General features: G+C 46.6%; 1 protein-coding gene across 13 annotated transcripts in view; it reads right to left on the reverse strand.

Moving 5' to 3' along the window:
- LOC122555467 (phosphorylase b kinase regulatory subunit alpha, liver isoform-like) overlaps positions 1 to 27,026 on the reverse strand; it is a 143,471-nt gene that overhangs the window by 92,856 nt on the left and 23,589 nt on the right. For all 13 annotated transcript variants that reach the window (XM_087993152.1, XM_087993149.1, XM_087993151.1 and 10 more), the window contains exons 7-11: positions 23,839 to 23,919; positions 20,211 to 20,309; positions 19,938 to 20,084; positions 14,049 to 14,102; positions 13,471 to 13,593 (exon numbers count right to left, since the gene is read on the reverse strand). In XM_087993152.1, coding sequence (XP_087849278.1) covers positions 13,471 to 13,593; positions 14,049 to 14,102; positions 19,938 to 20,084; positions 20,211 to 20,309; positions 23,839 to 23,919 — 504 coding nt within the window. The remainder of the gene's footprint in view (positions 1 to 13,470; positions 13,594 to 14,048; positions 14,103 to 19,937; positions 20,085 to 20,210; positions 20,310 to 23,838; positions 23,920 to 27,026) is intronic.

Below are 27,026 nucleotides of genomic sequence, written 5' to 3' on the forward strand. Positions count from 1 at the left end.
GTACAACATCTTCTCTGTGCCTACTCATTCACTCAACTTGTCAAAGTCACCATGAAAGCCTCCTTGCATCCTTCACACAATGCATAATCCCACTCAGTTCTGTCCCATCAGCAAACTTGGAAATGCTGCATTTAGTTTGCTCATCCAGGTCATTAACATATACCATGGAGCCCACGAGTAGCCCACTAGTTACCACAATGAGAAAGACACATTGTTTCCAGTTTGCCACATTTTCCATGCCAATACAGTACCCATTTTGCCCGCTAGTCCATTTGAATGGATGCACTCTTGTCTCTTCTGAAATAGTGCGTCAACAAACTGGGGAACAGACACATTAATGCAAGAAAACCAGAAATTGTTGGAAAAAGAAACTCAGCAGGTCTGGTTGCATCTGTGGAGAGAAATCAGAGTTAATGTTTTGAGTCCAGTGACCCTTTATCAAAGCAGCTAGGAAAAGATGGTACATATTGCTGTTTGTCATTTTTATAAATGACCTGGAAGAGGGGTTAGAAGGTTGGGTGAGCAAGTTTGCGGATGACACGAAAGTCGGAGGAGTTGTTGACAGTGAGGAAGCATGTGGCAGGTTACAGCAGGATATAGAGAAGCTGCAGAGCTGGGCAGAAAGGTGGCAGATGGAATTCAATGTAGCTAAGTGCGAGGTGATTCACTTTGGGAAGAATAACAAAAAGATGGGGTACTGGGCTAATGGTCGGATACTTGGTAGTGTGGATGAGCAGAGGGATCTTGGTGTCCATGTACACAGATCTCTGAAAGTTGCCACCCAGGTAAATAGTGCGGTGAGGAAGGCATATGGCGTACTGGCTTTTATTGGTAGAGGAATTGAGTTCCGGAGTCCTGAGGTCATGATGCAGTTGTATAAGACTCTGGTACGGCCGCATCTGGAATATTGTGTGCAGTTTTGGTCGCCATACTATAGGAAGGATGTGGAGGCATTGGAACGGGTGCAGAGGAGGTTTACCAGGATGTTGCCTGGTATGGAAGGAAAATCGTATGAGGAAAGACTGAGGCACTTGGGGCTGTTTTCACTAGAGAAAAGAAGGTTTAGGGGTGACTTGATTGAGGTGTACAAGATGATTAGGGGGTTAGATAGGGTCGACAGTATGAACCTTTTCCCGCGTATTGAGTCGGGTATTACAAGGGGGCATAGCTTTAAATTAAGGGGGAGTAGATATAGGACTGATGTTAGGGGTAGGTTCTTCACTCAGCGAGTCGTTAGTTCATGGAATGCCCTGCCAGTAACAGTGGTGGACTCTCCCTCTTTATGGGCATTTAAGAGGGCATTGGATAGGTATATGGAGGATAGTGGGTTAGTGTAGTTTAGGTGGGCTTGGATCGGCGCAACATCGAGGGCCCAAGGGCCTGTACTGCGCTGTATTCTTCTATGTTCTATGTTCTATGTTCTATAAGCTGAAGACAGGAGATAGGGATTTTGGAAAACGAGTGAGTGGACAGGTGAAGACAGAGTCCAGAGAGAGAGCAAGTTAGGCAGACAAGGAAAATATAATGGCTGAAAATGTGTTGCTGGAAAAGCGCAGGTCAGGCAGCATCCAAGGAACAGGAGAATCGACGTTTCGGGCATAAGCCCTTCTTCAGGAATGAGGAAAGTGTGCCACGCAGGCTAAAATAAAAGGTAGGGAGGAGGGACTTGGGGGAGGGGCGTTGGAAATGCGACAGGTGGAAGGAGGTCAAGGTGAGGGTGATAGGCCAGAGTGGGGGTGGGGGCGGAGAGGTCAGGAAGAAGATTGCAGGTTAGGAAGGCGGTGCTGAGTTCGAGGGATTTGACTGAGACAAGGTGGGGGGAGGGGAAATGAGGAAACTGGAGAAATCCAAGTTTACCCTCGAAGATTTTAACCTATTGCGAATCCTCTTGCAAGGATGCCTTCCTTGAAGAAGCTCTCTTCGAACTCGGATTTCTCCAGTTTCCTCATTTCCCCTCCCCCCACCTTGTCTCAGTCAAATCCCTCGAACTCAGCACCGCCTTCCTTTTTTTTAATAGATATTTTTATTAGAAATTTAACATTTTTACAAGTTTACAAAAATAAACAAAACTCTCAAGTACAAACATTGATATACAATTAAATCTTAAGTATATAATAGCCAAAATTTAACAAAAGAAAAATACGGAGTAAGAAAACAAACTCAACTAACTACTAATCTAACCTACAACTAACCAGAGTGTATATTTAAGTCTCTTACATTATTCAAATAAGAGGAGAGAAAAAAAAAACAACGGATAACACAGAAATTGGGTAGTGAGATACATGCTCGGAATGTGTTAACATCAAATGTAATAAAACCCGTATTCGTGCGGGATTCCTCTCCTAAGAGGCCCCGGACCAGCCAGGTTCGTAATCTCAATTAAATAAAAGCCCTTGTTAGGATAGCCGAAATATCTGTATTCATATAATTCAAGAAGGGCTGCCATATTTTATAAAATAATTTGGTCTTTCAGTGCACCATATTTGTAAGGAAGTCAAGGGGAATACATTCCATAATTAATCTGTGCCAATTTGAAAGTCCAGGGGGCCCTCAGCCACCCAGTTTACCAAAATATTTTTCCTTGCACAGAAAGAGAGAATAGAAAATAGTCTCTTGCCGTGCATGTCCAGGGAGGAAAAGTTCGAAAAGCCCAAAAGGAGAGATACAGGGTCCACTTTAATTTCCGTTCCTAAAATTTCTGTCAGGGTACTTGCTACTTTAGTCCAGTATCTACGGATCTTATGACAGGTTCATAGGCAATGTACAAGAGTGCCCACCTCTATTTTACATTTGGGACACATTGGAGATGCTCCTGCCTTAAATTTTGCCAATCGATCCGGTACTATATGGGTCCTATGAAGTATCTTCAGTTGGATAGCCTGAGTTCTGTTACAGATGGTGATACTTCTGGCGTTTTCCCAAATGTCATTCCACGTTTCTATAGGGATTTCTAGTCCCAATTCCTGATCCCATGTTTTAAGCAGATTGTCCATATCTCCCGATACTTCATCATGTAGTAAATGATAAATAGTACTGATGGAGGATACCCCCATTGGTCGTAGTACTCTACATTCTCTATCTGATTTATAAAGACTATCTAATAACGTTGTCTTCTTCTGTATATAGTCTTGAATTTGGAAGTATCGATAGAGGTCTCCATTAGGTAATCTGAATTTCTGACGCAGCTGTTCAAAAGACATCAGGACCCCATCTTTAAATAGGTCCCTTAGACATGAGATGCCCCTGGATCTCCAGAGTTTAAAAGTGGCATCTGTAAACCCCGGTTGGAATCCCCATGCTCCCACTATCGGCGCATAGGGGGATGTTTTATGTGAGTTGCCCTCATTTTGCCGCATTATATTCCAAGCTTTAATTGTGTTTAGTATTATAGGGTTTTTATAGTGATCCGTAATTTTTAGATTAGATTAGATTAGATTAGATTACTTACAGTGTGGAAACAGGCCCTTCGGCCCAACAAGTCCACACCGACCCGCCGAAGCGCAACCCACCCATACCCCTACATTTACCCCTTTACCTAACACTACGGTCAATTTAGCATGGCCAATTCACCTGACCTGCACATCTTTGGACTGTGGGAGGAAACCGGAGCACCCGGAGGAAACCCACGCAGACACGGGGAGAATGTGCAAACTCCACACAGTCGCCTGAGTCGGGAATTGAACCCGGGTCTCTGGCGCTGTGAGGCAGCAGTGCTAACCACTGTGCCACCGTGCCGCCCATTTTTCTCTTGTCTGAAAATAAAAGGTTAATAAGTGGGTATTTTACTTGAGAAGCCTCGATGTCCACCAAATCGATTATGGATCAGACAAGACCCAATCAGCTATGTAACTTAATAGGGAACTTAACTGATATTTCCTAAAGTCTGGGAAGTCCAATCCTCCCCTTGCCTGTGGAAGCTGTAGCTCCTTCAGCTTAATGGGGGGCCGTCTATGATTCCAGATAAGGAACCCAACCAGCCATATAATTTAAGTAGTGCCAGCCTCGGCAGCATCACCGGAAGCATTCTCATAGGGTATAGGAGACGGGGCAGGATATTCATTTTAATTAGTGCTATTCTACCCAGCCAGGAAATTGGAAGGAGGTCCATCGCTGGAGGTCCTGCCTTATCCTTTCCAGTAAATGCACAAAGTTAGCCTTGTATAACTGACCAAATACTGGGGTAAATAAAATGCCTAAATATAAGAAACCCTCCAGGGACCAATGAAAGGGAAAATGGGATCCGTCCACTAAGTGGGGTATCATAGCAAGGCCACCCATTGGCATAGCCTCCAATTTTGAGAAATTAATTTTATAGCCTGAGAATGCGTTAAATGTATTAATAATTTGGATTAAGCGAGGTACGGACATCAGAGGATTACTGAGGAATAGAAGAACATCATCTGGATACAGGGTAATTTTATGTTTACCTGTACCAATCCTCAGGGCCATTATATTAGGATCAGCCCGTATAGCTTCTGCTAGTGGTTCAATTATTAGCGTAAATAACAATGGCGAGACACGACATCCCTGACGGCAGCCCCTACCCACACTGAAGCTATCCGAACCTAATCCATTGGTAACCACAACTGCTTTGGGATCACTATACAATGTTGAGACCCATTTGGTAAACACCTTTCCAACTCCAAACCTTTCCAATGTGTAAAACAAATATGACCATTCAACCCTATCGAATGCCTTTTCCACGTCTAATGAAACTACTACTCCTGGTATCTTTCCCTGATGCAGGCTTGAATCATATTCAAAACCCTTCTCATATTATTGGATGATCTACAGCCCTTAATAAACCCAGTCTGATCCTCCTTTATATGTGGCAGTACCCTTTCTAGTCTCAATGCTAACATTTTAGAAAGGGTTTTAAAATCTACATTTAGCAAGGATATTGGTCTGTATGATGTACAATCTTCTGGATCCTTTCCTTTTTTAAGGATAAGAGAGATATTTGCCTCTTTCAGCGAAGGCGGGAGACAGCCCTGACTATATGCATAGTTATACATGTCCATAAGTGGACCCGCCAATATTTCTGTAAATTCTTTATAGAATTCAGCTTGAAAACCATCTGGGCCTGGTGCCTTACCGCTCTGAAGTTGCCTGATTGCGTCAAGTATTTCTTGGACTGTTAGGGGAGCATTTAAGACCGATACCTGTTCCGGAGTTAGGCCCGGAAAGGTCAAATTTTTAAAAAATGATTGCATCCTCCTAGTCCTGTCTTCACAATCCTGCGATTTATATAAATCAGAATAAAATTTTCTAAAGATTGCATTAATCTTTTTATGATCATGAGTCAAAATACCCGTACTTTCCTTGATAGACGTGATAGTTTGAGGGGCCTTTTTTTTCTTTGCAAGAAATGCTAAGTACCTACCCGATTTGTCGCCAAATTCATATAACCTTTGTTTTGCAAATAATATTTCCTTCTTAGCCGTTTGGGTAAGCGTAGTGTTTAGAGCTGTCCTAAGGGCCATAATCCTTTGCAATTTAATAATAGAAGGTCTATCAGCGTTTGCTGTTTCAGCTGCTTTTAAGCGAGCTTCGAGCAGATGCTGTTGTTCTCCCTTTAATTTTTTCTGGGTCGCTGAGTAGGAGATGATCAAACCTCGCCCGAAAGCTTTGATGGTCTCCCATATCATTGATGGGTTGCTAGCCGTACCTAAATTAATTTCTAAAAAAGTTTTAAATTCTTGAGAGAAGTACTTTACAAATTTACTATCTTTCATTAGGAAGGGGTCCATACGCCAATGCCGAGGGGATGTCCCATTGTTCCTCGCCGTAGTTTCCATATATACAGCAGCGTGGTCGGAAATTGCTATACTACCTATTTTACAGGATGATATGGAATTTTAAAAAAATCGAGGGGGCAAAAAACATATCAATTCTGGTATGACATTTATGTGGATTGGAGTAAAAAGAAAAATCTCTGCCCTGTGGATGAAGACATCTCCATTCATCTACTAATCCTAATTCTTTGTTCAGATCCATCAATTGTCTAAATCTGGGAGATACTCCTGCAGTACTCTTGGGAATCCTATCTATTTCCGGATCTATAATACAATTAAAGTCTCCCCCTATAATTGTATGACGGGCACCAAGAGCCATCAATTTTGAGAAGGCTTCCGTTATAAATTTAAAGGGGTGTGCCGGGGGGCAGTACAAATTTAAAATCCCATATTCCTCTCCATTTATAAGGGCTTTAATCAGAATATATCGTCCAGATTCGTCTTTTATCTGATTTAGGATTTTGAAAGGGAAATTCTTCCGAACAAGAATAACAACTCCCCTGCTTTTTGAGCTAAAAGAAGAAAAAAAGGCCCGATCAAATCCACCCTGTCGTAATTTCAAGTGTTCTTTATCCGACAGATGTGTCTCCTTTAGGAGAGCTATATCAACTCTTTCTTTCTTAAGATTTGATAATATTTTCTTCCTTTTGACTGCCGAATTACTCCCCTTGACATTCCAGGTGCACCACTTAACCGACTGATCACCCATAATCATCCGGGCAAATCCGAGACCCCTCGGGAGGGGAAACCCTATCCAGAACATCCCGAGCGTAGAGCATATAAAATTTACAAAAATAAAGGCTCTCTAATACACTCACAACAGTATAATTAAAAACTATTTCTAAATAATAAAAAAAAATATAAAACGTATTTAAATGGAGATTTTCCCCCTTGTTCCCAGGGGGTGTCACTTCCTTTCCAAAGGTCCATCGTATCCTCTCCCAACCAATGCCCCACCCTTGACCCAGGCGCTCCTCAATCGGATGAGGAGAATTGAGATATAATACAAAGCTCGAGGTAACAGTGAGCACCCTACCCCCACCCCCACCCCCACCCCCACCTAGATATATTTGGTAATGTTAATACCATGTATAAACATATATAATTATAAAATTACAACCTCAACAAATAATAATTAAATATAATAATACAAAATAACAAGGGAAAACAACCCCGCTCCTAGAGACAGAGGTAAAATAGAATAAGGTAACCACCTCCCCCCACCAACATTAACTAAACCCCCTGGCCCCACACACACACACACATATATATACATACCCACATACATACATAGAATAATAAAAAAAACAACCCCAAGGGGGGGGAGAAAATCGTTAAATAGAGAACAAATAAATAAATCCCTCTCCCCACCCCCCCAAGATAATATTAAACAGTAAGGTAAGAAAAACGAAAAGGGGGGGGGGGATATAAACCGGAGTGGGGGAAAGGGAAACCAACATCCATTATCTCTTACAATTTATCTAAGAGAGTCCAAAATTTCCTTAGCCTTTTCTGGCGATCCGAAGTTATACACGGATCCTTCATGGTTAAAGCGTAGAGTCGCTGGGTGGCATAAGGAGTACTGAATATTTAAGTCCCTTAAACACTTCTTCGCCTCATCGAATGCCTTCCTCTTTTGGATCAGAGCTGGGGAAAAGTCCTGGAATAACATGATCTTGGATCCTTTACAGATCATGGCTTGGGAATCTTTTCCAAGATTTCTAGAGGCTTCTAGGAGTATCTGCCTCTCCCTATAGCTCTGCAGCCGGAACAGGACCGGGCGTGGGCGCTGGTTCAAGCCGGGCCCACGTATTGCGACCCGGTAGGCCCATTCTACCCTTACCTGGCCTGATCCAGCCTCCAGATTTAAAAGGTGTGGCAGCCACTGCTCGAGAAACGCTGTAAGCTGGCCTTCCTTTTCCCGTTCGGGAAGGCCCAGCAAACGAATATTTTTTCGACGACCTCGATTATCGAGGTCGTCAATATGATTCTCTAAGGACCGGACTCGCTGTTCGAGAGTCCGGACCCGATCCACGGCCGATTGTGCTGTGGTTTCGCAGGTCGCAGCCTTTAGCTCCGCCCCTCCGACTCGGCGTTCGATTTCTTTAATGTCTCAGTCGTGCTTTTGCAGCGCGGCCGAGAGTGAGTCCCATCGACTTCGGGATTCTTCAATGAAAGCGTCGATCTTCGCATCCAGTTTAGAGTTGATTTCCACGAGGCTCGCCACCATAGGTAAGTCCCCCGGGGCAGCTGTGGACGCCTCTGCTGCAGCTGCAGAGGGTGGGGGAGGGGTTTCTGCTTGCTGAGAACTGCGGGCTCCCTTCCCTTTAGTCATTTTTACTAAAGATTAGATTGTTTAAATTTAATACTAAGCAACTAATTAAATGAAACAGCTATTTTAAATGATTTGGTGAGTGTGGTGGGGGTGGGTGACCCACTTTGTCCAAGTCTTGGGAGGAGCACTATAGACTCAGACTTGCTGGGTCGCCGCCATCTTGGATCCCCCCAGCAACACCTTCCTAACCTGCAATCTTCTTCCTAACCTCTCCTCCCCCACCCCCACTCCGGCCTATCACCCTCACCTTGACCTCCTTCCACCTATTTCATTTCCAACGCCCCTCCCCCAAGTCCCTCCTCCCTACCTTTTACCTTAGCCTGCTGGACACACTTTCTTCATTCCTGAAGAAGGGCTCATGCCCGAAACGTCGATTCTCCTGCTCCTTGGATGCTGCCTGACCTGCTGCGCTTTTCCAGCATCACATTTTCAGCTCTGATCTCCAGCATCTGCAGTCCTCACTTTCCCCCCCCCCCCCAAGGAAAATATAATGGTGAGCTGTGAAGATGATGGTAATATGGACCATTAGCAGGTGAAAGTGGTTTGGCTGTGCTTAAGGCAGCCCATATATTGACAAGGGCTGGGGTGTGGGGGTTGGTGTAAAGACGTGAAAGGAGACATTAAGACCCTAAAATTACTGAACTCAATATCGAGTCCAGAAGGCTGGAGATACCCCATGCATAAAATGAAAAGCCATTCTTCCAGCTTGCACTGAACTTCACTGGAGCACTGCAACATGCCCAAGACAGGGATGTTGGGCAGAGAACATTATGGCGCATTGAAGGGACCGGCAAGCAGAAGCTCATTTTTACATACAGAATGTCGGTGTTCTGCAAAGAATCGCCCAGGCTGCGTTTTTTGTCTCACCAATGCAGAGGAGACCACATTACGATGAGCAGCCAATACAGTAAAACAGGTTAAAATTCTGTACAGTTCCAGAGCCAGACCCAACAAAACACATCGACTGTCCCATCCAGGGCATTCTCTCTGTTGGAATATACAATGGGAAATTGGGAGGTATACTGGGAAAGCTGGAAGCACAATGGGGAGTTAACCCTTTACATCCCTGCTTGGGAGAAAGCTGAGAGCTGACTCTGAGACATAGGTTGTAACAATTGCAGAAACGGTAACCCAGATAATTACTGAAGTGAAATTTAGAGCAATTGAGAGTTACAGAGTTAAACCACGTGTACAAGCAAAAGAACAGGCAAATCCAGAATTTAAAATGATGAATTTCATAGCCCTACACCTCTAATGTATGATTAGCATTAGAATATGTGGCACAGATAAGCACAATATCATTTTGAGATATTTATCAGATATGATAACAAAGGTGAAGTTTTTCATCATTTATATAAATGATTTGGACGTGAACATAGTGGGTATAGTTAGTAAGTTTGCAAATGACACCAAAATTGGACAGCAAAGAAGGTTCCCTCAGAGTACAAAGGGATCTTGATCAGATGGGCCAATGGGCTGAGGAGTAACAGATGGAGTTTAATTTAGATAAATATGAGTTGCTATATTTTGGAAAGGCATATTGTTACAGGACTTATACACTTAATGGTAAGGTCCTGGGAAGTGTTGCTGAACAAAGAGACCTTGGAGTGTAGGTTCATAGTTCCTTGAAAGTGGAGTCGCAGGTAGACAGGATGGTGAAGAAGGCATTTGGTATGCTTTCCTTTATTGTTCAGGGCATTGAGTACAGGAGTTGGGAGGTCATGTTGCACTGTACAGGAGATTGGTCAGGCCGCTTTGAAAACATTGTGTGCAATTCTGGTCTCTATCCTACAGGAAGGATGTTGTGAAACGTGAAAAGATGCAGAAACGATTTACAAGGATGTTATTATTAATGGCTTGGATGAGGGGATTGAAGGATGGGTCAGCAAGTTTGCAGATGACACAAAGGTTGGAGGTGTCGTTGACAGTATAGAGGGCTGTTGTAGACTGCAGCGGGACATTGACAGGATGCAGAGATGGGCTAAGAGGTGGCAGATGGAGTTCAACCTGGATAAATGCAAGGTGATGCATTTTGGAAGGTCGAATTTGAAAGCTGAGTATAGGATTAAGGATAGGATTCTTGGCAGTGTGGAGGAACAGAGGGATCTTGGTGTGCAGGTACATAGATCCCTTAAAATGGCCACCCTAGTGGACAGGGTTGTTAAGAAAGCATATGGTGTTTTGGCTTTCATTAACAGGGGGATTGAGTTTAAGAGTCGTGAGATCTTGTTGCAGCTCTATAAAACTTTGGTTAGACCGCACTTGGAGTACTGCGTCCAGTTCTAGTCGCCCTATTATAGGAAAGATGTGGATGCTTTGGAGAGGGTTCAGAGGAGGTTTACCAGGATGCTGTCTGGACTGGAGGGTTTATCTTATGAAGAGAGGTTGACTGAGCTTGGACTTTTTTCACTGGAGAAAAGGAGGAGGAGAGGGGACCTAATTGAGGTATACAAGATAATGAGAGGCATAGATAGAGTCAATAGCCAGAGACTATTTCCCAGGGCAGAAATGACTAACACGAGAGGTCATAGTTTTAAGCTGATTGGAGGAAAGTATAGAGGGGATGTCAGAGGCGGGTTCTTTACACAGAGAGTCGTGAGAGCATGGAATGCGTTGCCAGCAGCAGTTGTGGAAGCAAGGTCATTGGGGACATTTAAGAGACTCCTGGACATGCATATGGTCACAGAAATTTGAGGGTGCATACATGAGGATCACTGGTCGGCACAACATTGTGGGCTGAAGGGCCTGTTCTGTGCTGTACTGTTCTATGTTCTATGTTGCCACGGTTGGAGCGTTTGAGCTATAGGGAAAGGCTGAATAGGCTGGGGCTGTTTTCCTTGAATCGTCGGAGGCTGAGGGGTGACCTTATAGAGGTTCATAAAATCATGAGGGGTATGGATAAGGTAAATAGATAAGATCTTTTCCCTGGGGTGGGGGAGTCCAGTACTAAAGTAGGAGTGGCGTGGTGACTCAGTGGTTGGCACTGCTGCCTCACAGCACCAGGGTTCGATTCCAGCTTCGGGCGACTACCTGTGTGAAATTTACACATTCTCCCTGTGTCTGTGTGGGCTTCCTCTGGGTGCTCCAGTTTCCTCCAACAATCCAAGGATGTGCAGGTCAGGTGAATTGGCCATGTTAAATTGCCCATGGTATCCAGGGATGTGTAGGTTAGATGCATTAGTCGGGATAATGTAGAGCAATACAATAGGGGAATGCGTTTGGGTGGATTACTCTTCGGAGGGTCAGTGTGGATTTGTTGGGCTGAAGAGCCTGTTTTCACACTGTAGGGATTCTATGATATAGTGCATAGGTTTAGGTGAAAAGGGAAAGATATAAAAGGGACCTGAGGGCCACATTTTCACACAGATGGTGGTGCGTGTATGGAATAGAGGCTGGTACAATTACAACATTTAAAAGGCATCTGGATGAGTTTATGAAAGGTTTAGAGGGATGTTGGCCAAATGTTAGAAAATAGGGGTAGACTAATTTAGGACATCTGGTCAGCATGGACAAGTTGGACCAAAGAATCTCTTTCCTTTTGTATTTCTCACAGAGTTATAGAGTCCTCCAGCATGGAGACACGCCCTTTGGTACAAACTGGTCCATGCCAACCACAATGTCCATCCATACTAACCCCATTTCCCTGCACTTGGCCTATATCCATCTGAACCTTTCCTATTCATGTATTTGTCCAAATGCCTTTTCAATGTTGTTAATGTACAAGCCTCAACCACTTCCGCTGGCAGCTCATTCCATATGCATATCACCTTCTGTGTAAACAAAGTTGCCCCTCAGCTTCCTTTTTATTCTTTCCCCTCTAACCTTAAACTGATGCCCTCTCGTCCTCGATTCTCCTTGAAAAAAGACTGAGTGCATTCACCCTATCACCCTCACATGATCTTATACACTTCTATAAGATGCCCTCTCCTTCTCTTACACTCTAAAGAAAGAAGTCTTAGCTTGTCCAAGCTCTCCCTACAACTCAGGCCCTTGAGTGCTGGCAACATCCTTGTAGATTTCATCTGCACTCTCGCCAGTTTAATAATATCCTTCCCATAGCAAGGTGACCAAAACTGAACACAATACTCCAAGTGCAGCCTCACCAACATAACTTCCCAACTTCAATACTCAATGCCCTGACTGATGAAGGCCAGTGTGCCGAAAACCTTCTTCAATGCCCTGTCTACCTGTGACCCTACTTTCAGAGAACCGTGCACCTCAACTCCAAGTTTCCTCTGTTCCACTACATTCCATAAGGCCCTACCATTCACCATGAAACTCCTACCTTAATTTGACTTTCCAAAATGTGAGACGTCACATTTACCATTTCTCAGCCCACTTCCCCAGCTGATCAAGGTCCTGCTGCAATTTATGATAACTTTCCTCACAGTCCTCAATACTGCCTATTTTAGTGTCACCTACAAACTTACCAATTATGGCTTGTACGTTCTCATCCAAATCACTAATACAGATAATAAACAGTAATGGACCCATCACCGACCCCTGAGGCACTCCACTACTCCCAGGCCTCCAGTCCAACAAGCATCCTTCCACTATTACCCTCTGCTTCCTACCATCAAGCCAATTGTGTAAAATAATTTGCCAGTTCTCCTCAGATTCAATGCGATGTAACCTTCCGGAGCAGCCTACCATGTGGAACCTTATCAAAGGTCTTACTGAAATCCAGAAAGACTACCTCTACTACCCTGCCCTCGTCAACCTTCCTGGTCATTTCATCCAAGAACTCTAACAAATTAGTGAGGCATGATCTTCCATGCACAAAGCCATGCTGACTACTCCTAATCAAACCCTGTGTTTCCAAGTGCATGAATATCTTATCTCAGAATCTTCTCAAGTAACTTACCTATCACAGATGTTAGGCTTACTGGTCCACAGTTCCCAGGTTTTTCTTTGCAGCCTTTCTTGAATAATAGCACAACATTCTCTACCCTCCAATCTTCCGGGACCTCACCCGTGGTTAATAATGATGCAAAATATCAGCCAGGACCCCTGCAATTTCTTCTCCAGCCTTTTGGTTAGAACTAGGAGATTTATCCACCTTCAAACATTATAATAAGACCAACACCTCCTCTGCTGTGGAATGGACTGTCCCCAAGATAAACCATTAACATCCCAAGTCTTTATGTCTTTCTCCACGGTAAACAGAGAAGAAACAGTCACTGAGGACTTTGCCCATCTCTATGAGTCTATGACTGTATATGTGGCATATGAGGTATGATGTAACGTTTTGTACTGGTGCTAAACAAGAATGTGATGTGTACAGAGGTAGATGACTACTCAATGACCAGAGCTTTGCCTTTCATAAAACCAATGTCCTACCTGCACCTTATCTTCTTTAAAGACCCCATCGATGAGGAGATAGGTCCAGAACACCGGCCATTCACATTCAATGTTCTCAAATAACTGTAGTTCGGCAGAGTCATAATGTAATCTGCTGGGGTCCTGAAGGTAAATACAGGGCTTTAACAAAAAGTCTTCTTCATTTGTCAATGTCATCATTTTCAAAGCATTGAGAAAATTTGAGGAGACACAAAGAATGGGAAGGTTTCACAAGGATACATTTTTATATCAAAAATACTAAAATTAAGCTTGGTCTACTATTTTTCATGTAAGAGTGTTAAAGACTTGAGCAACACAGTGAAGGCATTAGCAAGGAACATCTGCAGAGCAAGACAGTATGAAGCAGATTGAACCAAAAGATTTTCACACAACACATAACCGTTCGAGGGCACAGCTTCCGTACTCAGTTAAAATATATGATAATCACCACATATTAACCGTTGAAAAGGTAGGAATATAACACTATGTTCAGTGTTAATGATTGCAACTAATTATACATGACGTTTGATAATTCACTTACTGAACAATCGGATGGCGATTAGTTCACCAATACCTACCTCTCTTGGAGTTTTGTAACCATCTCTCAGAAACCGACAACAACCATACCGCCCCTATATAACAGAAAGAAACCGTTTGGGTAAATAGCTGGACGACATGATGTTGACCAGAGTCCCTGTCATGCACTTGTATTTTCTTGACTGTTGTTGGAGCTCCATTTATTCAGTCAAGAGAGTATTCCATCACCGTCCTGACTTAGGCCTTGCCGATGGCGGACAGGTTTTGGAGAGTCAGGAGGTGAGTTACTCACCGCAGGATTCCTAGCCTCTGACCTGCTCTTGTACCCACTGTGTTTACATGGTGAGTCAAGTGGAGTTTTTGGTCAATGGTAACCCCCAGGATGTTGACAGTGAAGGATTCAGTGATGGTAACACCTTTGATTATTAAAAGGGATATGGTTAGGAACATCGGAATATTGGAGGAGGAGAGGCCATTCAACTCCTGCTCCAGCATTCGAGATCTAGTCCATTGTATTCACTGCTCACAGTACAGTCTCCTTTACAGTGGAGAGACAAACACAGCGTGGGTGAGCACTCTGCAGTACATCTTCCCCTCTGTCTGTGGGAATAGTTTTACCATTCTGGTTATTCTGGTTATTTTACCATTTCAATAATCTATCTTGCTCTCACACTAACATTCCTGTACTGGGTCTGCTGCAATGTTCCAGTGAAGCTGGAGGAACAAGACCTCATTTTCCACTCAGACACTTTACAATGTCCAATGTGGAATCTCAAGTTATACAACTTCAGAGCATGATCTCTGGTCTCCATTTTGTTTACAACTCCTCTCCCACCAAGTGTCTTGATGGCATGGGTTAGCTCTCAGCAGGACAGACCTGTTTTCTACTATTCACAGCTATCATAAACATCCATTTTGCATCTCTATCCCTCCTTTGCCACCATTAACACTCTTTTGTCTTCTGCTTGTAACACTCTCACCATTTGTTCCATTCACCGCTTTCCCTTTGTCAACAGCATAAGAAAACATTAATTTCCTGCTCCCTTCAGTTCTGATTATCCATAATCTACTGTTTATTAATCTCCTATATTGGACTTTGATAAAAGCCTTCTGAAAAGCCACATATACTATATCCACTGGCTCCTCCTTATTGATTCTGTTCATAATGTCCTCAAAATGTCTCTGTCAGGCTTGTTAAATAGGATTTGGATTCATAATTCCATGATGACACTATCTGATCACACAACTATTTTCTAAATATCCAGTTATAATACATTGCAGCATTTTCCCTATTACTAACCTCAGGCTAACAGATCTATAATTCCCTGTTTTCTCTCTCCCTCCTTTCTGAAACAGTGGGATTATATTTGCAACCTCCCAGTCTGCAGGCACCATTGCAGAATATATAGATGTTTGAAAGATGATCACCAATAAATCCACTCTCTCATAATCATCTCTTCAAACACACGAGGCTGAAAGTCAAAACCTCCTGGCAATTTGTCAATTTTCAGTCACATTATTTTCCCCAATACTCTGTTTGACTAATACTAAATTTCTTCCAGTTCCACACTCTTAAATGACCCTTGGATCTTATTAATTTCAGGGAGTTGTCTTGTGTTCTCCTCACTGAAGACAAACACCAACTATTTATTAAAGTTCTCTGCCCTTTCTATATTTCCTATTATAAACTGTCCTGTCTCTGTCTGTGCCGAACCCACATTACCAACTTCCCCTACTTCACAACCATAGGAGCATTTCCAATCACTTGCGTGTCTCTTGATATTTTACTGACATTTTCAATTTCTTTGCCTTCCTTGAGCGAACTCTAACATTTTTCCAATCTGCAGGGTCACAATTTTTTTTTGACAACTCTATAAGCTTCCCCTTTCGATCTAATATTATCTTTACCTTCTGTTGTTAGCCATGCTTTTCCAGCTTGGGACTTTTGCTTTAAAGGAATCCATCTTGTTTTTCCAAACCTCAGATTAAATTCTAACCATTCTTTAAATATTAACCATACATACTGTCAAACCTTTTAATATATTTATACAGTCTCCCACAGCCAACGTTCAATAATTATCCTTGCTCAGATCGAAGATTCTCGATTGTGATTTAATTTTCAGCTTAAACTACATGCTTTTCAAAGAAAACAAGAAATTAACTTGTTGGAGATGGTCATTTTTGTGGCGTGAATGTTACTTGCCACTTGTCAGGATACTGTCTAGATCATCTTGTACTTGAACATGGACTGATTCAGTGTCTGAGGAGTCGTTAGTGGTGCTGAATGTTGTGTAATCATCTGACCCTATGATGGAGGGAAGGTCATTGATGAAGCAGCTGAAGATGGTTGGGGCTAGGCCACTAGCCTGAGGGACTCCTGCAGAGATGTCCTGGAGCTAAGATTATTGACCTCCAACACCATCTTCCATGTGTCAGTATTGACTTCATCCAGTTGAGTTTGCCCCCTGCTGCCCACTGATTCGAGTTTTGCCAGGGCTCCTTAATGCCACACTAGGTTGAATGCGGCCTTGACGTCAAGGGCTGTCATTCTCACCTCCCCTCTGGAATTCAGCTCTTTTGTCCATGTTTGAACCAAGGCTGTAATGAGATCAGAACTAGTGACTCTGGTGGAACCCAAACTGGGCATCACTGAGCAGCTTGTTGCTGTGCAGGTGCTGCTTGATAGCACTGTTGATAGTCCCTTCCATCACCTTACTGATGATCAAGGATGGACTGATGGGGCTGTAGTTGGCTGGGTTGGATTTGTCGTTTTTTTTTGTGTATAGAACATACTTGTGCAATTATCCACAATGTCGGATTGGTGCCAGTGTTGTAGCTACACTGGAAGAGCTTGGCTAGGGGAGCGGCAATTTCTGGAACACAAGTCTTCAGTACTATTACCAGAATGTTGTCAGGGCCCAGAGACTGAACAGCATCCAATGCCTCCAACAATTTCTTGCTATTATGTAGAGTGAATCGAATTGGCTGTGGACTGGTATCTGTGATGTTGGAGACCACTGGACGAGGCCAAGATAGATCATCCACTCCACATTTCTGGCTGAAGGTTGCTGCAAATGCTTCATCTTTATCTTTTGCCCTGATGTGCTGGGCTCCTCCATCATTGAGGATGGGGATATTTGTGGAGCCTCCTCCTCCAGTGAGTTATTTAACTGAGCACCACCATTCACAACAGGATGTGGCAGGACTGCAGAGCTTAGAGCTGATCTGTTGATTGCGGGATCACTTAGCTCTGTCTATCACTTGCTGTGTATGCCATTTGGCATGTGAGTAATCCTGTTTGGTAGCTTCACCAGGTCAACACCTCATCTTTAGGGGTGGCTGGTGCTGCTCCTGGCGTGCCCTCCTGCACTCTCCATTGAACCCTGCGTGTAACATAACCAACCACACTCCTAACCAATAACCAATAAATGTATGCGGATTCCTAACTCTCTCTCTCTGCTCACCCTCAGCTCCCAGCTTCTCACTACCAAAACTTTCTCCCAAAGGGATAGGCTCATACACTGAGCTCCATCTGCCACGATACTCCTCACTTAAATTGACCAATTAAAGTCCCTTTGTGAATTTCTCCTCCTTATCATTCATTATTTACTGACACACACACACACACACACACCCTGTTAACTGAAGCACACATTGTGCCAAATGTCATCATCGATTATATTAAGGGTTAAGAATATGGTGTTCAGTCTCCATTTTGTTATGCCTGTGTGTCATGACATATGATGCATGAACTTTGGACCCAGCTGAGAAGCTTTTAGAAGCAAGAAAATAATGAGGTTAATATGGAGATGCAGGTCAGGAATGCTTTATTCAATCACCTCGGGACCAACTGCATTTCAGATGAAGGACGTTTTCAGTTTTGGATTGAGGTCTGTTCCATTCAAGTCCTTTGTTTGGCCTGAATGGACCTGAATAGTCATGTAGACTCCCCGGGTTCAGGCCCTTTGGGAAAAAAAAGCTTTAATTTTAGATCCACTGCTCGGGTCAAGTGAATTTTCTTTTTCCCCAAAAGGCCTGAGCTCAGCATGTCTACTGAAAGGGTTTGCTTTCTGAAAGACCTTCGGCTTTGGTTTTTGGAAATGTCTTAAAAAACAAAACTGATGAGTTTCGTTTTTCATAACATAAGTGAGGAGAAAGCCTACCCGCAGGCTGCCAATACCCAGCCTCTTGTGATTAACCAACTGTTGAGAGACGGGGGGGGGGGGAGAGAAGAGAGAGAGAGAGAATTGGATGAGGCTGAGAATTTCCAGCGAGACACACAATCCAGTTTAGCAACAGATGCCAAGCAAGTATTTCCATGTGACTAGTGGAAGCTCAGCAATACCTATACTTGGACCAGGAGGTCACACCTTTTGGGACATACTATAGAACCTTCCCACCCTGATTTAAATCTCTTTCAACCTCTCCCAGAAGATACAAAAGCTCAAAACACACATACCAACAGATTTAGGAACAGCTTCTCCCCCGCTGTTATCAGACACCTGAATTGACCTCTCGAATTTTAAACTAATGTTGATCTCGCTATTTGTGCACCTTCTCTGCTGCTGTAACATTATACTCCTTGTTCGGTTCTATTACCCTAATGCACATTGTGAGGTATGATCTGCCTGTACTGCACACAAAATAAAACGCTTCACTAGGAACCTTTGGCCATAATAAATCAAATCTAAATCAGAATGAGCATGAGGAAGAGCCTACTGGAGTGAAAGGCACAGCAAAACAAAACCATCAGCTGGGCTAAGTCTGTTGGATTTCAATTTATTCTGAAGTCCAGCTGCTTGTCTCCTTAGCCCTGACTCTTCCACAGATTTAAGTAATTCTGGACAATCAAAGCCAGGCTGTAACAAATAATCACACTCATCCAGTATTCTCATCACTGGGATTAAATAATTTTCCTTATTGTCAGCTCTTACATTCTCACTAATTCTCTATTCCAAGGCAACAGATTGACTGCAATTCGATGCACTTTTCATTAATTGTCTCATATGTGCAACCTTATTAAATGTCTTCTGGATGTCCACACAGACTATGTCCCGAGATAGTCCATTATCTACCACTTCACTTAATGTTTACTGAAAAAGCTGCAGATAAACGCGTAGTGTATTCAGTAACAGGAAATCAGAGAAAACAGGTGCAGGGGAGACTATTCGGCCCTTCGAACCTGCTCCACCATTCAGTATGATCATGGGTGATGATCAATTTCATTACCCCACTCCAGCTTTCTCTCCATACCCCCTGGTCCCTTTAGCACAAGGACTATGTCCACCTCCCTCTTGAATATATCTCAGGAATTCAGTGGATAGCACTGCTGCCTCACAGTGCCAGGGACCCGGGTTTGATTCCCACCTCGGGCGACTGTATGGAGTTTGCACATTCTCCCTGTGTCTGTGTGGGTTTCCTCCGGTGCTCCAGTTTCTTCCCACAGTCCGAAGATGTGCAGGTTAGGTGGGTTGGCCAAGCTAAATTGCCCATAGTATTAGGTGCATTAGTACAGGGGTAAATACAGGGTAGGGGAATGGGCCTGGGTGGGTTACTCTTCCGAGGGTTGGTGTAAACTTGTTGGGCCGAAGGACCTGTTTCCATACTGTAGGGAATCTAATCTGAACTGGCCCCAATAGCTTTCTGTGGGAGAGAATTCCACAGGTTCACAACTCCCTGAGCAAAGAAATCCTTCCTCATCTCCATCCTGAATGGCTTACCCTTTATCCCCTTTTTCTTACACTGTGACCCCTTGTTCTGGACTTCCCCAACATTGGGAACATTCTTCCAACATCCAGCCTGCCCAGTCCCATCAGGATTTTATACGTTTCTATGAGGAAACTCTCGCCTGCCTCATTCTTCTGTTGTACAGCCGACTTATTACACCGGACAGTACAGATTGTTGACTTTTAAATAAAAAACAAACTTACCTGCAATTTTGTAATTATTTCATTCTTCGTGATATTTACAAGATCAATATCATCCACAGCAAAAGCCGGGTAGGAAATAATTGAGAGAAGTCCGGCATCGATCTCTTTGGATGTTGAAGCTCTAGGTAACATAGAAAGAAGAATGGACTGAAATAAAAAGAGAACAGTCAATTAAACAAGAACCACTCGCTTGGAATCTTGAGTGATCAATAAAATGGCAGTGCTGCGATCAAATCACTCAGTCTCATCATTCTCTCTCTCTCTCACATTTACCTGGCAAAGCTGGACCTCATCAGGAAGAACATGAATCACCGACTTGGGACCTCCACGTGCACCAAACAAATCCAGCTCATCAATTGCCTCCAGAGCTGCCTGCACCAATTGGGAATAAACTTGTTTACAACCAAAGCTCATACAGCCTGCAACCAAAGGATTGCTCATTGAACAACAGTGACCAAAATAGGAAAGCACGGTTTCACAATTCACGGGTCCGTTTCAGCACAGCACAGTTGGAACACCCCGCAGCGGTGTTTCTTAGCACTCTCTCAAATAGAAATGCCCCTCTGAGTGTTATTGGCAGAGTTTGTTACCATTAATACAAACAGAACACAGGAAAAGGTGCAGCGTACCAGAAACCACAGGGACTGCTCCTTACATTTTAAAGCTTAACAGAACATGGCACGGTAGCTCAGTGGTTAGCACTGCTGCCTCACAGCACCAGGGTCCTGGGTTCGATTCCCGCCTGTCTGTGTGGAGTTTGCACATTCTCCCTGTGTCTGTGTGGGTTTCGTCTGGGTGCTCTAGTTTCCTCCCACAGTGCAGAGATGTGCACGTTAGGTGGATTGGTCATGCTAAACTGCCCATAGTGTCCAGGGGTGTGTAGGCTAGGTGGACATGGGAATTATAGGGATAGGGTAGGGGGTTGGGTCTGGGTGGGACACTCTCTGGAGGGTCAGTGTGGACTTGATGAGCTGAATGGCCTCCTCCCATGCTTTCGGGCTCTCCAAATGAGCATCTCACTCACTCAGTGTCACCATCCCCAACTTCTCTCTGTAACCCTGCACATTCAGATCCTGAAGCTGCCTTGCCCACACTCACAGGTACCATGCTCACTGCATCAGCAAGAGGTTTCTCCTCATGTTGCCATAGATTCTTGGTCTCGATCCATCCACCCAATGGGTTCAATGCAGCAATATGAAGGGGTGCCTATCTAACAGCAGCTAAACCAGTCAGGCTTTATAATTGTGCCGTCTCAGTGTCCTGGCAACTTCTCAGGAGAGTACTGCACTCTGAACCAGGAAATTCCTGAAACATCATTATCCCAGCCAAGGGTAAAGCAGGTGTTTGCCCAAGTCCAACAGGGGTCTAGCTGAAGCATGCACATCAGCTTGCAGGAACTACCATTACAGCCTCAGGGAGATGGTGGTGGAGTGGTTACATCATGGCACTGAAGACCCAGAGCTTCTGTTCCAATCTCACCACTGCCAGTGGTAGAATTCAGATCTGAGTGATTAAATCTGGAATTCAAAGTTATTCGCAGGGATAGTGACTGTGGAAAAGATCATTGATTGTTGTAAGAACCCATCTGAAATCACAGAATCCCTACAGTGTGGAAACAGACCCTTCGACCCAATAAATCCACACCAACCCTCTGAACAGTAACACACTCAGACCCATTCCCCTCTTCTATTACTCTTTATTTAGCCCTGACTAATGCACCTAACCTACACATCCCTGATCACTATGGGCAATTTAGCTTGGCCAACCCACCTAACCTGCACATCTTTGAACTGTGGGAGGAAACTGGAGCACCCGGAGGAAACCCACGCAGACACAGAGAGAATGTGCAAACTCTATGCAGTCACCCGAAGCTGGAATCGAACTCGGGTCCCTGGCGCTGTGAAGCAGCAGTGCCAGCCACTGTGCTGCCCACAACCACTGAGCCATTGTGCCACCCACATCTGGTACACTAATGCCCTTTAGGGAAGGACATTTAGCCTGTAGGTGCTGGCATTCCATGGTAAAGACCCACACCACCAGACTTGCTCCTGGTGTCAATCTAGCCGGCAGTCTGCTAGGACAAATGGTTCAGCTCCAATTACTGGACATTTCTAATTGGTAAATCCCCAGTGTACAAAGTGTTGCATCATTGTTATGTCTGAAAGTTTACCAATGCAGCATTCCTCACTGACTGAGGTGACCTTTTACAGTGGAGACCTTGTGTTTAGGTGTGAGCTAACCAGGCCTCCTCCTGCTGGCATCCTGAGGGGGAGTCTGACAATAACTCAAGGTGGCGATGGACAAGTGGGCTTCTCAGCCCAGTGCTTGTCCATCCAGCCGCTCTTTCATTGTTCTTTTCCTTCCTCTCTTTTTTTTCCCCAAAGAGTTTAAAGTGTTTTTCTTTTAAGAAAAGAAAACTTACCTTGGATCAGCTGAGGGCTGGAGCAGGTTGGAGACATGGAGTGAAGCAGGGGCGGTTGTTGGACTGGGGACTGTTGTGGGCAGTCAGTGGCTAGTGAGGCCAGTCAGACCATGTGTGAAATCTCCTTGTGCTGACTTACTGCCATGTCATGTTTATCTGTAATCTGTTTATCTGACTGTAACGTTTATCCTTTTAACTGTATCTCTTATTTTCTAACTTATACTATGTAGCACTGTAAGGTAATGTAACAGTTTTTCCTTTGTTTCTCTAAGATCTCTCCCTCGGTACTTTGTACTTGGGATTGTGCCATGAGAGGCAATATTGTAAACTTCAGCACTCGGGTACAAATGACCACAAACCTCATACTAATTATAATTCTATTCACATCACTCTGGGCACCGAGCTGGATCAGATGCTCAAGTCCTGTGTGTTGACCTGTCTCATAACAACTTCCCTTTACTCAGGAGGGCTGAAGCCTGACATCCACCAGGAACTCAGTCCAGCGCAGAGCGGTGAACTATAGCAACAAACAATGTTAGGAACATGAAGGGCACACACAACCCTTCAAGACTGCTCTGCTACTCGATATGGCTGTGGCCTCAGCCCCATATGTCCCTCTGCCTTAGCAAAGGTTGGCCAAGGTTCAACCCTGACCCCCAGGGTGTTCACAGCAAATGTCCATCACAGTGGCACATGACACTTTCTTCAAAGAGAGTCTTCGCAATGAGCTCAGCCGAACAGCTGGTGTTCCAAGATGAGATGCAACATGAGTCTCCGTCGTATAAGATCACTATAAATAAGAGGCTTCATGACAGGTATCACGATGGTGTCACATCCTTCCATCACATCAGAAACCAAAAGAGACACAGCAAGTGTATGCCCTCAGCAGCTGGCGAGATTCAGGAAAGCTGTCAACCTGACAACGCTCATATCGTATTACACACCGTGACACGTGCTGACATGTGATGACAAGTACGCTAACACGGCCTACACATTTGGCAACGGTGGAGGCGAGGACCAATAAATACATCGATATGATTAGATTAGATTAGATTACTTAGTGTGGAAACAGGCCCTTCGGCCCAACAAGTCCACCCAGACCCATTCCACTATATTTATCCCTTCACCTAACACTATTGGCAGTTTAGCATGACCAATTACATCGATATGGGAGTCACATTTTGTCAAGTAAATGCTCATTTCTCATGTCACTGCCAAAGGAGAATGAACTGGACAGGTTGTTGTGAACACAAGAATGTGAAGTCAGTTACACACATTTCAAGACAATTATTGCAAATGCTCATGCCAGTTCAACACATTTCAGTTGTTGTAGATTTCCCAATTGATGTCAGTAATGCAAGACCACTTCCTCTCCCACAGTAGACACATTATAGCCGACAATATGGCAATGAAACTTGGTGCTCCCGTTTCAACTTAAATATTTCAGTTTGAAAAGAAATCAATACACGTCTTAATTACCTTGGCCATGCCGACAGAGCTTGCGTTCAGCTCTGCTATTCCCTGGTTTGTTTTATCACCACGTTCCCACATGCCATAGTCCTACAGTCAAAAAAAGAGACCAGAAACGTTAGCTTTCAGCCAGATTCACACGCACACTCCCCCCCGCCGCCCTGACTGACCCCACACCCACACTCCCCCCCCGCCGCCCTGACTGACCCCACACCCACAGTCCCCCCCCCCCCGCCACCCTGACTGACCCCACACCCACACTCACCCCCAGACTGACCCACACCCACACTCTCCCCCAACTGACTCCACATCGACATTCTTCCCCCGACTGACCCCACACTCCCCTCCCGACCCCACACCAACACTAACCCTTGACTGACCCTAAGCCAACACTCTCCCCCGACTGACCCCACACCCACAATCCCCCTCCCAGAATGACCCCACACCCACACTCCATCCCCGACTGACCCCACACCCACACTTCCCCCAGCCCCCAGACTGACCCCACACCAACACTCTCCCCCCCCCAGACTGACCGCACACCCACACTCGCCCCACCCCAGACTGACCCCACACCCACACTTGCCCCCCCCAGACTGACCCCACACCCACACTCGCCCCCCCCCCGGACTGACCCCACACCCACACTCGCCCCCCCCAGACTGACCCCACACCCACACTCCCCCACCCCCCAGACTGACCCCACACCCACACTCGCCCCCCCCAGACTGACCCCACACCCACACTCCCCCACCCCCCAGACTGACCCCACACCCACACTCGCCCCCCCCAGACTGACCCCACACCCACACTCCCCCACCCCCCAGACTGACCCCACACCCACACTCCCCCACCCCCCCAGACTGACCCCACACCCACACTCCCCCACCCCCCCAGACTGACCTCACCCCCACACTCCACCCCCCCAGACAGACCCCACCACCACACTCCCCCACCCCAGTCTGACCCCACACCCACACTCCCCCACCCCCCCTAGACTGACCCCACACCCACACTCCCCCACCCCCCCAGACTGACCCCACACCCACACTCCCCCACCCCAGTCTGACCCCACACCCACACTCCCCCACCCCAGTCTGACCCCACACCCACACTCCCCCACCCCCCCTAGACTGACCCCCACACCCACACTCCCCCACCCCCCAGACTGACCCCACACCCACACCCACACTCACCCACCCCCCAGACTGACCCCACACCCACACTCCCCAACCCCCCTAGACTGACCCCACACCCACACTCCCCCACCCCCCCAGACTGACCCCACACCCACACTCCCCCACCCCCCCAGACTGACCCCACACCCACACTCCCCCACCCCCCCAGACTGACCCCACACCCACTCTCCCCCACCCCCCCAGACTGACCTCACTCCCACACTCCACCCCCCCAGACTGACCCCAACACCACACTCCCCCACCCCAGTCTGACCCCACACCCACACTCCCCCACCGCCCAGACTGACCCCACACCCACACTCCCCCACCCCCCAGACTGACCCCACACTCACACTCCCCCACCCCCCTAGACAGACCCCACACCCACACTACCCCCACCCCCCTAGACTGACCCCACACCCACACACCCCCACACTGACCCCACACCCACACTCCCCCACAACCCCCAGACTGACCCCACACCCACATCCCCCCCCCCCCCCAACAGACCCCACACCCACCCTCAACTCCCTAATGGCCCCACACCAACATTCCCCCCCGCCCCCGATTGACCCCACACAAGCACTCCCTTCCCAGACTGACGCCACACCCACATTCCCCAACTGACCCCACACCCACACTCCACTCCAGACTGACCCCACACCCACCCTCTCCCCCCCAGACTGACCCCACACCCACACTCCCCCACAAGACTGACCCCACACCCACACTCCCCCACAAGACTGACCCCACACCCACACTCTCCCCCCCAGTCTGACCCCACACCCACACTCTCCCCCCCAGTCTGACCCCACACCCACACTCTCCCCCCCCCCAGTCTGATCCCACACCCACACTCTCCCACCCCCCCAGACTGAGCCAACACCCACACTCCCCCACCCCCCCAGACTGAGCCAACACCCACACTCCCCCAACCCCCCTAGACTGACCCCACACCCACACTCCCCAACCCCCCTAGACTGACCCCACACCCACACTCCCCAACCCCCCTAGACTGACCCCACACCCACACTCCCCAACCCCCCTAGACTGACCCCACACCCACACTCCCCAACCCCCCTAGACTGACCCCACACCCACACTCCCCAACCCCCCTAGACTGACCCCACACCCACACTCCCCAAACCCCCTAGACTGACCCCACACCCACACTCCCCAACCCCCCTAGACTGACCCCACACCCACACTCCCCCACACCGCTAGACTGACCCCACACCCACACTCCCCAACCCCCCACCCACACTCCCCAACCCCCCTAGACTGACCCCACACCCACACTCCCCAACCCCCCTAGACTGACCCCACACCCACACTCCCCAACCCCCCTAGACTGACCCCACACCCACACTCCCCAACCCCCCTAGACTGACCCCACACCCACACTCCCCAACCCCCCTAGACTGACCCCACACCCACACTCCCCAACCCCCCTAGACTGACCCCACACCCACACTCCCCAACCCCCCTAGACTGACCCCACACGCACACTCCCCAACCCCCCTAGACTGACCCCACACCCACACTCCCCAACCCCCCTAGACTGACCCAACACCCACACTCCCCAACCCCCCTAGACTGACCCCCACACCCACACTCCCCAACCCCCCTAGACTGACCCCACACCCACACTCCCCAACCCCCCTAGACTGACCCCACACGCACACTCCCCAACCCCCCTAGACTGACCCCACACCCACACTCCCCAACCCCCCTAGACTGACCCCACACCCACACTCCCCCACACCCCTAGACTGACCCCACACCCACACTCCCCCACACCCCTAGACTGACCCCACACCCACACTCCCCCACCCCCCCGGACTGACCCCACACCCACACTCCCCCACCCCCCCAGACTGACCCCACACCCACACTCCCCCACACCCCTGGACTGACCCCACACCCACACTCCCCCACCCCCCCAGACTGACCCCACACCCACACTCCCCCACCCCCCCGGACTGACCCCACACTCAAAATCGACGTTTCGGACAAAAC

Source organism: Chiloscyllium plagiosum, unplaced genomic scaffold, assembly GCF_037043375.1.
Source record: "Chiloscyllium plagiosum isolate Xiang-an unplaced genomic scaffold, Cpla_swu_hap1 HiC_scaffold_12, whole genome shotgun sequence".
NCBI classification, from domain to species: Eukaryota; Metazoa; Chordata; class Chondrichthyes; order Orectolobiformes; family Hemiscylliidae; genus Chiloscyllium; species Chiloscyllium plagiosum.